The sequence below is a fragment of the Carettochelys insculpta genome, chromosome 2 (assembly GCF_033958435.1).
Source record: "Carettochelys insculpta isolate YL-2023 chromosome 2, ASM3395843v1, whole genome shotgun sequence".
Lineage (NCBI taxonomy): Eukaryota > Metazoa > Chordata > Testudines > Carettochelyidae > Carettochelys > Carettochelys insculpta.
In genome coordinates, this window is record NC_134138.1 from 39818956 (window position 1) to 39831716 (window position 12761).

The 12761-nt window shown below is 45.3% G+C and overlaps 1 protein-coding gene across 5 annotated transcripts in view; it reads left to right on the top strand.

The window, feature by feature from the left end:
* The window catches only part of LRP12 (LDL receptor related protein 12), a 93762-nt gene that overhangs the window by 74864 nt on the left and 6137 nt on the right, over nucleotides 1–12761 (top strand). For all 5 annotated transcript variants that reach the window (XM_074986770.1, XM_074986767.1, XM_074986769.1 and 2 more), the window contains 2 exons: nucleotides 1811–2912; nucleotides 3531–3663. In XM_074986770.1, coding sequence (XP_074842871.1) covers nucleotides 1811–2912; nucleotides 3531–3663 — 1235 coding nt within the window. The remainder of the gene's footprint in view (nucleotides 1–1810; nucleotides 2913–3530; nucleotides 3664–12761) is intronic.

A 12761-nucleotide genomic window follows, 5' to 3' on the forward strand; every position in this document is an offset into this window, starting at 1 on the left:
GCCTGACACCCAGCAGTCAATCGTGCTGCACCCCTGCTTATGAAATTTCATCCCCCCACCCCACCCCCCGAAGGAGCCTGTCCCCACTTTGCACACTCCTGCTGTAAACCATGGTCTGACTGATTTTCGAATCCCTTCTGGGGTCTGCTCTTGCTACATGTCTGTCAGTCAGTTAAGCACTCTTGTTTTCTAACTGAGTTCATGTTTTTCTGTGTAATTTTTTAAAGCTTTAGAATTATGACTTTTAAAAGTTCTTGAGGTGCTGTCGTCCTATAGCTCTGTTCTTTCCTTTCCAATTGCTTAGCTGATAGACTTGGTATTTAATCTTTTTAGCAGCATAGTAATGATGTGGATTGAAAGAGGAACAGAGAAGTGACTTGGCCCAAGGACAGTCAGCAGGTCATTACCAGAGCTAGAAATACAGCCTACATCTCATGATTCATAGTCCTGTGCTCTAATCATTGGGAATACAGACTCTTTATTTCCTCCTTTCAAATACCTCCTATCTATTGTTCTGCTTCAGGCTATGTTCATCAAGCTAAGTTCCTGAGGGTGTGCTGTACAGAGTCCATCCATCATGCAACTTTCTAACAGCACCTGGGAGCTTTGTAAATATGGATCCAGCTAACCTAATTCAGTGGGTCAGCAAAAACTGTTTTAAAACCTGTTCACTTTTATTTAAGCATGGTTCTGTGCCAACCTGATTGCAGAAACAGATTATAAATGTTTTTAATCCCTGTTGTACAGCTGAGTATGGGTAGAGTCATACTAAATTAATCCTTGATGAGAAGTGACATTGCAACTTTAGGTTGGACCTCTAAATCTGGACTTCCCTCATCCAGCAACATTGGTGGCTCAGCATCTGTGGGTGCACTGAGGCTGGAGCACTCCAAGAAAAGCCTGAGGGCCTTTGCTCAGCACCTCTTTCCCTATCTTCCCAGAGCTTCTGGAGTGCTGCAAATAGCTGATTTACAGTGCTCAAGCTCAAGGATGGCAGAGGAGGAGTGGGAACAAGGGACACTTGGGAAGGTGCAGAGCGGGTGTGGAAATCCATGGGAGCAGGGCCCTTTGGCCAGGGGCAAAGCCGGTGACCAGGAGTGCAACCTTGCTATCTGAAAGGCTTTGCTCCTGTAGGGCTCTGCAACCACTCTGCCTCTTCCCCTCAGTGGGCTCTTTGCTGCCCCCAGAGCTGAGTTCAGCAAAGCCCCTGCTTCAGGTCAGGTACAAGGTAGCTCAGAAAGACACTGCCCTTTGACTCTCAGGGTAGGTCTTAATACTGAATACTGCTCCTTCATGAGAATTCCTGGTTTCCAAGCTCCTGCTCTGCAGCAGGCAACATGCTGTGAAGGGGAATGGAGCTGGCTGTTCTGATGAACTTTTGCAGAATAGTAAATGTGTAGATTAGAAGAGTTCCCTGATAGTTGCTAGGCAATGGCAATACTTGTCATTTGGGTGGGAGGAGGAATTGATTTTTATATCACCCTTAGTATTTAATCATTTTTGGTATTTTGATACAGAAGAGGGGGCCAGGCTTTCTACTGTTGTAAATTGTCATGGTTCTGGCTTCAGTGGAGCTATGCTAATTTCCAAACGCCGGAGGCTCAAGTGTAAACTGCCTTATTGGCAGGATTTGCTGTTTAAAATACTGTATTATGTTTGGATGTATTTGAGATTGCAGTGGTTTACAGAGACAATTATAAGGTACTCCATAAGCACATAGTATTTATAATTAATGCAAAATGATGATCAGAAAGTTCTGGAGTCTATTAGGAGTTACCTAATTTAAACATTGTTAAATGTGTGTTTTCAGGGAAATTGGATGAACCAAGATGTGATTGTAACCAGTTTCATTGTGCTAATGGAAAATGCATTCCAGAAACTTGGAAATGTAATAACATGGATGAATGTGGAGACAACTCTGATGAAGAAATCTGTGCCATAGTTAATCCTCCAACAGCAGCTTCCTTTCAACCGTGTTCTTTCAACCAGTTTCAGTGTCTTTCCCGCTTCACCAAAGTTTACACTTGCCTTCCAGAATCTTTAAAATGTGATGGAAACATTGATTGCCTTGACTTAGGAGATGAAGTTGACTGTGATGTGCCAACATGTGGGCAGTGGTTAAAATATTTTTATGGTACTTTCAGTTCTCCCAATTACCCAGACTTTTATCCTCCTGGAAGCAACTGCACCTGGCTAATAGACACTGGTGATCATCGCAAAGTAATTTTACGCTTCACTGACTTTAAACTTGATGGTGCTGGTTATGGAGACTATGTAAAGATATATGATGGATTAGAGGAAAATCCACGTAAACTTTTGCGTGTGTTAACTGCATTTGACTCTCATGCACCTCTTACAGTTGTCTCTTCTTCTGGGCAGATAAGGGTACATTTTTGTGCTGACAAAGTAAATGCCGCAAGAGGATTTAATGCTACATATCAAGTAGATGGCTTCTGTTTGCCTTGGGAAATTCCATGTGGTGGAAACTGGGGTTGCTACACAGAGCAACAGCGCTGTGATGGCTATTGGCATTGCCCAAATGGAAGGGATGAAACCAACTGCAGTATGTGCCAAAAAGAAGAGTTTCCTTGCTCTCGAAATGGTGTTTGCTATCCTCATTCAGATCGCTGCAACTATCAGAATCATTGCCCTAATGGTTCGGATGAGAAGAACTGCTTCTTTTGCCAGCCTGGAAATTTTCACTGTAAAAATAATCGCTGTGTATTTGAGAGCTGGGTATGTGATTCTCAAGATGACTGTGGTGATGGAAGTGATGAAGAGAATTGCCCAGTCATTGTACCCACCAGGGTAATAACAGCAGCTGTCATTGGGAGTCTTATCTGTGGATTGCTGCTTGTCATTGCACTGGGATGTACTTGTAAGCTGTACTCACTGAGGATGTTTGAACGAAGGTAAGTAACACACTTTCCCAAAGCTAAGATAAAGTACTGTAATTATAACTTGCATGGTAAATGCTTGAATATATACATATAACATGGTAGAACTTCTAGTGGTATTATTACTTCTCCATATTTTTGAAATTCTTATTTGGCAGTGATAGAGGGGAATGATTCTAAAGACTAATTTTGATCACTTGCCTGTGCTCAGCTAAAATGTCAGATTTGGTTACCCAATAGAAAAAAATGGAAGAGGTAATAATTCTCAGCTGTGGCTTCATTATGAAGTACATGAAAATTTAATAGTTTTGCAATGGTTGACTAACTGGCAGCATTTCTCTGCATTCTGCTTGGCCTGTTTTGGACTGTCATGTGCCAGTGCTTCTTGTTCTTTTCCGTGTTTACCTCTCCCTGTGTTAAAATTTCCCTTGTTTCATTGTTAATTAGAATGCTGCTTTTGTCATCACTCTTACGCTGAGAATAGCACTGGATTTATGTAATCGTGTAATCAAACTGAATTAAAAATTTTCCTACTATAAATATCAATCTGATCAATCTTCATATGGTCTAACCTCATGTATGAAAACATGACTGCTGTTTACTTACTATATAACTTTCTATTCTTCTTGAAAGATCATTTGAAACTCAATTGTCAAGGGTTGAGGCTGAGTTGTTAAGGAGAGAAGCTCCCCCGTCTTATGGGCAGTTGATTGCTCAAGGCTTAATTCCACCAGTTGAAGATTTTCCTGTTTGTTCACCAAACCAGGTAAGATGTTTCTGATTATCCCAAAATAGCAAGCCCTCTCCCTTAATTTTTTTGCAGACTTACTTTCTGACTACTGTTATGAGTTTTGAGGTTTATCACTTTTTCAGCCACAGCAGTACAGATTGGAACCTCTAGTCCAGCACCCTCCAGACCTGACTAGGGCTGAACCAGAGAACTTGCTGGAACACACCAGCTCAATATTATCTAGCAGTTTTACCTGCACGTCCACTCCTCACTGGCCTCTTAGAAGACCTTTAAAGTAAATTAAAGCTAAATAATAGCACAGAACACTGAGCCAGGACTGGTGGTTGTAAACAAACTTTATGGGACCATGGGAAATGTGGCTATACCTGTGATGAGTGGACTTCCGGCTAACTAAAATCATGCTCGACCACTGATATTACTAGACCAGAGAGTGCTGTACTAGAGAGGTTCAACCTGTATTTTTGTCCCACAATTACTTTTAAATACTGAACATCATAACCACATACAACTGAATCACTTTTCTATCCGTTTAAACAATTTTTTAAAGAAATGTCAGTATCTCACAATAGCAAAGGCCATGTTACATGAAAGGTTACAACTGGTAGGTGTAGTGGTAGATGTTGAGTATAGCTTATATACAAATAACATTACAGTTGCGAAGTCAAGCACGCAAAAGTTGGGAAAAGTCAGAATTAAAGTTTTGTGTGCACACCACAATTTGTATTCCTTGTACATACTCACGTTGATGCAGTCTAGAGCTAAAATTCTGTGTGTGTAAGGTGTCTAATAGTTGTGCCTATATCTTTCAGTACCCAGCCCTGCCTATACATTTAAAGAAAAACTTAAAACATCTTTCCTCAAATATCCCTTTAACTGTACATCTTAAAATCTCTTGATACTTCATTGACTAGTTACTCTCTCATGAAGCCTTTTGGGGATGCTTGGTGAACTGCAAAATATTTACTATTTTCAGGAAAATGTCATTTGGTATCAGTCCAACTGACGTAAAGTGCATCTATATACTATGATGCCAATAAACACTTGTAGCCAATGTTAAATATTTTGTCTTAAGTTAAAAGGTAGGGTCTTCCACTTGAGCATTCAGGTGTAACTCTAACACAGAGCTACCCGTGCTCCGGACTTTTTAATGTTAACTCACCTTAGAGCTATTTAATGATCTCAGATTCCAGGTTTCATATGTGAATGAGGTAGTTTGGCATTGAAATTGGGTGGATGTTATTTTCCTAATAGTGTCTATTCAACTGAAATGGAACAGCTAGATTAATGGATGGAAGCAGGCAGAGAGACACATACAACAATAGATATGTCCTCCATATTTATCCTGGCAAAGACTGCTCTTCCCTCTGTCTGGAAATGCTGCATATTCAGCAGTGATTGTTAGCTGTGGATAGGATTCTCATCTTCACCTATGTAATAAATATTAGACTTGGCCCCCTTTTGATGTCTGTTTCAAAGGTACACCTTTGATTGAGATTTTTAACAGCCATGTCCTCTCCCCAGGCTCTCTGTAAGCTATCATTGTTGAATAGCACATGCACAGCCTGGGGCTCCTCAGTTCGTTTTCTACTGTTCCCAGTAAGAGACAGAAAGCCACAGTCCTGATATCCTGCACTGTACAAGTGATTCTTTTATTCCCACTTTTATCTGTTAGCTCCTCCCACCCCAGCTTTCAAACCCAGACTGTTTCTTCATTTATTTAAAAGAAAGGTGGGGGACTCTGCTTCTGACACACTGATACACAAAGCCAGGGGTCAGACAAAGCAAACTGCTGAAAGCTCCCTTTGAACTCTCAGCGTTGCTTTAATACATAGCACTGGCACTGCACCAGAGCTGTCACAGCTCTGAAGCACCAATACAACATTTACCACCTATGGGGCTCTCAGTGCTTCAGACATATACCCACACCCCAAGCGAGCTACAGTAGGATTGCTTGGTTTCACTGCTGGCCTGACCTCACGCGATGCAGTAACGGTTTTTCCACCTCACAGACTTTACAATTTCCCACTCACCTGGATCTTCTCTCCTGGACCCTGATTTATCTCCAAGTCCAATATCAAACTATTGTCCCCTCCAACTGCTACCCCCCTTCTCCAGCAAGGATAACAATGACCATGAGCACCAGCCCTAAACCATTTCTTCCCCAGTATATGGGAAGACATGCGGCCTCCACATGCACCACCATTCTTAACATGGTGTGTTCCGCCCATAGTTGGGACCACCTATGCCGTTTCCATCCTATTGGCTATATGGGGTCACATGGGACCTCCATAAAAGGAGTCACAGTTCCTGATATGCCCCAAAGAGACCGAGTTGCACCCCTTCTGCGTCTCGTGATGAAGCAGCTCTACCACTGCAAACACTACAACAGTAGACTGGGGATGCCACTTCATCAGTTATGCTTGGTACTTAGGTGCACCACTTAAGAAACTACATTGCCTGAAACATCTATAGAATGACGGATGAGCTCAACACAGCACAAAACAGCACAAGTCGCAACCTCTTCCAGAATTCCCCAACCTATTAATGCAGCTATCCTGCAACCAACCAAGTACATCAGGCAGACACTGGCCACCGTAACCTCTACCAGCAAGTAGATAGACTGCAAATGCTTCATTTCCACTCACCTGGATCTTCTCTCCTGGACCCTGATTTATCTCCAAGTCCAATATCAAACTATTGTCCCCTCCAACTGCTACCCCCCTTCTCCAGCAAGGATAACAATGACCATGAGCACCAGCCCTAAACCATTTCTTCCCCAGTATATGGGAAGACATGCGGCCTCCACATGCACCACCATTCTTAACATGGTGTGTTCCGCCCATAGTTGGGACCACCTATGCCGTTTCCATCCTATTGGCTATATGGGGTCACATGGGACCTCCATAAAAGGAGTCACAGTTCCTGATATGCCCCAAAGAGACCGAGTTGCACCCCTTCTGCGTCTTGTGATGAAGCAGCTCTACCACTGCAAACACTACAACAGTAGACTGGGGATGCCACTTCATCAGTTATGCTTGGTACTTAGGTGCACCACTTAAGAAACTACATTGCCTGAAACATCTATAAGAATGACGGATGAGCTCAACACAGCACAAAACAGCACAAGTCGCAACCTCTTCCAGAATTCCCCAACCTATTAATGCAGCTATCCTGCAACCAACCAAGTACATCAGGCAGACACTGGCCACCGTAACCTCTACCAGCAAGTAGATAGACTGCAAATGCTTCATTTCCACTAAAGGCAGAGTTCCTCTTCACACATCTGGCACTTAAGTCACTACAGGTTGAACCTCTCTCGCCAGCACCCGCAGTACCTGACCGGTGCTACACGAGAGAATTTGCCAGATGACAGGAGGTCAATATTTTCTAGTACGTTACTAACACTTCCACAGCTTACTTGGCTCTTAGAAGACATTTTAAGGGTAAATTACAGGATAACATTACAGAATACTGAGAGCCAGGACTGGTGGCTGTAAACAAATTTTATGGGATGAGGAGAAACTTGACCACACCCATGGTAAGTGGTCATCTGGCTAACTAAAATTATTCCAGATTACGGAGTTTGCTGCACACGAGTTCCAGATTGGAGAGGTTCAGACTGTAGCAGTCAAGGCAACCAGCCCAGAAAACAAAACAGTTTGTTTGCCCTGTCTGACAAAGACCACAAAGGCATGGTCTCCTTTAGCCACAAAGCGTATGCCTCATCCATTCTACTATTCTAAGTGGCAAAATCTGCAGTGTTCCTGTCAAAATATGATGAAAAAGCTATTGAAATTTGATTATTTTAATCAATACATTCCAGAGAAAAAGAGACAAAAGTACAAATCTGACTTCCGAGGGCCAGCGTACCTCTTGTACAGCCCTACAAGCCACCCTTGATATCTTGGATGCAGTGGCCAGATCCACGGCTACAGCCATTGGCATGTACTATGCTTCATAGCTGTTCCCTCTGCCTTCCTGCAAGAGATCCAGAACACAGTAGAAGATCTACCCTTAGAAGCAAACACCAACAAATGCATTCAGTGAAGGATTTTCTTGTATCATGTTCAGGTTGCTGGGCATCCAGATACCCAACACACAATCTCTAACCTCCGATAATCAGATTTGAACCTTTGTTGAGGGCATTAAAAAACACTTCACGTGACCCAGCGCCTGATGTAACCATTCCATTCTTTCCACATCATTTAAGACCAGTCCTTATCAACTGAGAAGCTATTAGCTTGGACTTGATGAGTCCTGAAAATTATCCACTCTGGATGTAACATCCCCTTCTTCTCCATGCCCCATATGCACTACAGAGTGGCCTTCACACCCATTTAAACTAATTAAATTAAACTACATTAAATTGTTCTTTAATGTTACATAAGAACATAAGAATGGCCATACTGGGTCAGACCAAAGGTCCATCCAGGCCAGTATCCTGTCTGCCGACAGCGGCCAATGCCGGGTGCCCCAGAGAAGGAGAACAGAAGACAATGATCAAGTGATTTATCTTCTGCCATCCATCTCCTGCCCTTGTACTGAAGGCTAGGGCACCATACTCTACCCCTGGCTAATAGCCATTTATGGACCTAACCTGCAAAAATTTATCGAGCTCTTTTTTAAACCCTAATAGAGTCCTGGCCTTCACAGCCTCCTCCGGCAAGGAGTTCCACAGGTTGTTAGGCAGTCAGGGGGTAGAGAAGGGTCTCCCTACAGGGATTGGGGCATGACAGAGTCCCAGGGCTTCAAGCAACATAGCTCCTACCTGAAGGAGAAGCTCATCAGGCTGGTAAGTGATCAGTTTGCAAGGCTTTTAAGACCTGGACTTGCAAGGAGCATGACTTTTGTCTCTGTCAGCTCCTCATGGAGTTGGCACTTCAACTGCACTGGGTTGTTCAGTGTGCATCATGCCACCTTTGACCCCAGGCCCAACACTGAAGATAGACTCTTCTCAGCACCAGCAGTCCCAGAAGGTTCTGGCATGATGTCCCTCTCACTCTTCAGCATGGGCCTTGAAGGCTTTCAAGTTATCAGCACCAGCTCCATCAGTCTCAACGCAGACAGCACCACACTGGACGCATATCAGGCAGTGCAGGGACTCACCAAAATGATGCACTCGCAGCTCAGACTGAGGCCTCTGTCATGCAGCAAGGTTCACCCATCCCAGCTCAGGTGTCTGGCCACTCAGAGTCCTGGGACTGCTGAGAATCCTGGTTTGTCCATTTATGGCATGATTGGGCTGATTCACAGTTGTACTCATGGCACTGATCTCCATCCTGTTCCTTGCATGACTGCTCCCATTTTAGGGCCTCCATGGTGGATGGCTGTGTCTCCGGATCTTCAACATGTTGTGCCCACCACACAGACACTCAGCACCTTGCCTTTTTGGATGAGCATCCTTCCTGGCACTGTTCTAGTTCAAGCTCTTCCACCCGTCATCCCAGTTCCAGGGGTCAGCCATCTCAGCCCCATTCCTTAGAATGTGCAGGTGCTGTTTGGCGGTGTTCTTGCTCAGCACACAGGTTCCACTTGACATGCTGGTCCCATTCGACATGCCGTTCTCCCCACCAGTCTCATTCCGTGTATCAGTCCCAATCTCAGCACCTGTCATATTTGGCACATTGATGCCAATCTCAGCGCCCATCTGCAGCTTACTGGTCTCTGTCTCAGTATTGGTTCTGCTCAACACATCAATCTATCTCCCCGCACAAGTCTTGCTCAGCATGCTGATCCTATTTATCTCATTCCTGGCACTGATCTTATTCTCGAGGCCAGTCCCACTCTCCTCACCAGTCTTGTCAGCGTTCCCAGTCCTAGCTCTGCACATTTTGCTTCCCTTCTTCCACAGCTCCTGCTGGGTTGGCACGACCATGGCCTTCCCATTGAACCTTGCTTGCCTCCTTCCTGGAGGTCTCAGGCCTATCGTACCACTCAATTCTGGCAGACCTGGGCCTGCACAGGACATGGGGGCTTCTCAGTGGCCAGGCCACTCCAATGGCAATTCTGGACACCTTGGGCATACCACTCAAGCACAGGTCATCATGCCTCAGCCCTCGACCATCCCCCAGGCACCTGAGGCTGCTGTCAGTTGCCTGCCAAAGGATCCTCAATCGACCACTATTCCCGAGAAAGCTCTTTGCACCTTGCCACCCAAGCAACCCCAGAATGCTGAAAGCTTGGTGCCCCCTTTAGCTTCCTCCAGCTCCTCTTCAGATGAGGTAGTGGTGGGCATCTCTGTCTCAGGTCCCTTCCCTACAGACTTCTGAGCACTTCAGGACCTCTTTTGCCAGGCAGCTAACAGTCTCAACCTTCTTGTGGAGGATTTTGCTAAGTCAGATGACCCCACGATGGACATCCTCACTTTGGAGGGACCTTCACGTGTAGCCCTTCAGTTCAATGAAACTATTCTGTACTTCCACCACCACCATCTGGCAAGCCCCTGTCTTCATTCCATCAACCGCTCAGGGTGTAGAATGTAAATATTCTGTGCTACTCAAGGTGTATGAGTACCTCTATATTTAGCCTCCCCCAAATCTAAGGATTTGGAAGGAAAAATCTATTCCCAGGGGGGTGGAGGGTGTGGAACTGTTGCTCAGGGTGGCTAACAAACTGGTCATCTTGAGCTGCTATAATTACAACTCTTGGGCCTTCCACCTTAAACTTAAGGACTCGTTAACTGAAAACTGGCTGAAGGAGTACTGCCCCATGCTGAAGGGTGGTAAAGGAGTGTCCCACGCCTGCCTCCAAGCTGACATAGACTCAGGGGATGCCGCTGCCAGGGCTGTTGCTTTGGTCATCACCTTACAGCTGTCTGGTCTCTTGCTGAAGGTCCAAGAAACTGTCCAGAAGCCCCCTTTCAATGGAGTGGGGCTGTTCGCAGAGTATGAGCTTCGGGCCATTCACCGAATTTATCTCGTCTTCCTACCCCACCTCTGCAGCTGCTGTGTTTGTGATCCTAACAGACAATAACACGGTCATGTACTACATCAACCACCAGGGAGGTGTACACTCCTCCCTGCTCTGTTCATTTAGCTCTGCACCTGTGGGAACTGTATAGCTGATTGTATCCACCTGGAGGCATCTTATCTCCCAGGGGGTCCAGAACCAATCAGCAGACCACCTGAGTCACCAGTTGCACACTTACGAGTGGTCACCTCATGCAGATGTCCTCCACTCTGTCTTCTAAAAACGGGGCTTTCCTTGTCTGGATGTCTTCTTCGTATCAGAGCAACTGCAAATATCCTCACTTTTGCTCCTTGCAGGGCCTCGTTCCTGGCTCCCTAGCAGACGCATTCCTGATACCGTGAAGCTTGGAGCTGCCCTGCCCCCTCCCTCCGTACCCCCTTGTGCACTAGATCTCAAAATTCCCAGGGACGTGGCAGATGTTATCCTGATATCCCTGGCTTGAGCTCGTTAGTATTGATACCCCAGGCTGATGGAGCTCTTGCTGCTTCTGTCCATTCGGCTTCCCCTGCTTCTGGACCTCATCACATCGGACCATGGTCATCTCTGCCACCCGGATTTTTGCTCCCTTCACCTCATGGCTTGGCAGCTTCACGGTTAAACCCCATTGAACAGTCACTCTCAGAACACTTGTGACACGTCCTCAGCAACTGCGAGCTGTCCACACAGTGCTCAGACTTGACTGAGCTCCACATTAACTGTGTTCCATAAGGACAAGATTCAACTGTGCCCTCACCTAGCTTTCCTTCCAAAAATGGTCTTCAGCTTTCGTGCTGGCCAGGACATTTTCCTTCCTGTGTTCTATCGTAAGCCTCTGCACTAAACAGCAACTGCACTGTCTCTGAGTCAGGAACTTGCCTTGTACATTTAAAGGATCAAGACCTTGCAGCTCTTTGTGGCTATTAATGATTGTATGAAAGGGCTCCCAGCTTCACTGCAACGCATTTCTTCCTGATCATGTCCTCTATATGAACATGCTATGATCTCACTAAGGTTACCCTGACACCTATTATGGCACACGATAGGTGAGCTCAGGCCTCTTCAACTGCCCTCCTGTATGATTTACCTTTCCAGGAAATCTGTCAAGTTGAAACATGGTCCTCTTCCCAGACTTTTACGTCACACTGGCTGTGTCTGCACTAGCCAAAAACTTCGAAATGGAAATGCAAATGGCCACTTCAAAGTTTACTAATGAAGTGCTGAAATACATATTCAGTGCCTCATTAGCACGTGGGCGGCCACGGCACTTTGAAATTGACGCAGCTCGCTGCCGCGCGACTCGTCCAGACAGGGCTCCTTTTCGGAAGGACCCCTCCTACTTCAAAGTGCCCTTATTCCTATGAGCAGATGGGAATTAGGGGACTTCAAAGTAGGCGGGGTCCTTTAGAAAAGGAGCTGCGCGGCGGCGAGCCGCGTCAATTTCCAAGTGCCGCGGCCGCCTGCATGCTAATGAGGTGCTGAATATGTATTTCAGCGCTTCATTAGTAAACTTTGAAGTGGCCATTTGCATGGCCATTTCAAAGTTTTTGCCTAGTGTAGACATAGCCACTATGTGATTGTATAGCAGTCTAGACGGGATGCAGCCTTTGGGGCCACCTTTCTTAATTCAGCCATGCATTGACTCCAACCCCTACTCCTGGGTATGGCTTGTGATTTAGCTAACTTGAATAGCTACAAGCAAGCACTCGAAATAAAAATGGTTACTCACCTTTGTAACTGTTCTTTGAGATGTCGCTCATATGTATTTGATACCCACCCTCCTTCCCCACCGTCAGAGTAGCCAGCAAGAGGGAACTGAGGGGTAGTTGGGTTGGCGGGGTCATATATAGGGCTCTGCAACAGTGCCGTTCTGGGGGTCTCCACAGCCAATCCAACAGCTAGCATGTATGGTAAAATTGTGACAGGCATGCATGTGACATGCACACACCTAATCTGAATAGATATGAGCAACACATCTCAAAGAACAATAGTTACAAAAGTGAATAACCGTTTTTTCTGGTATTATGGTTGTTTTAAACAATTATCTTAAATGAATCCTGTTTGTTTGGGGTTTATATAGCTGAGAATATGACCTGCAGTTGGTTAGCTAGTATTTTTACTAAAGCCTGTCATAATTCAATAGGATGTGCTGCACAGGATAAGGTCTT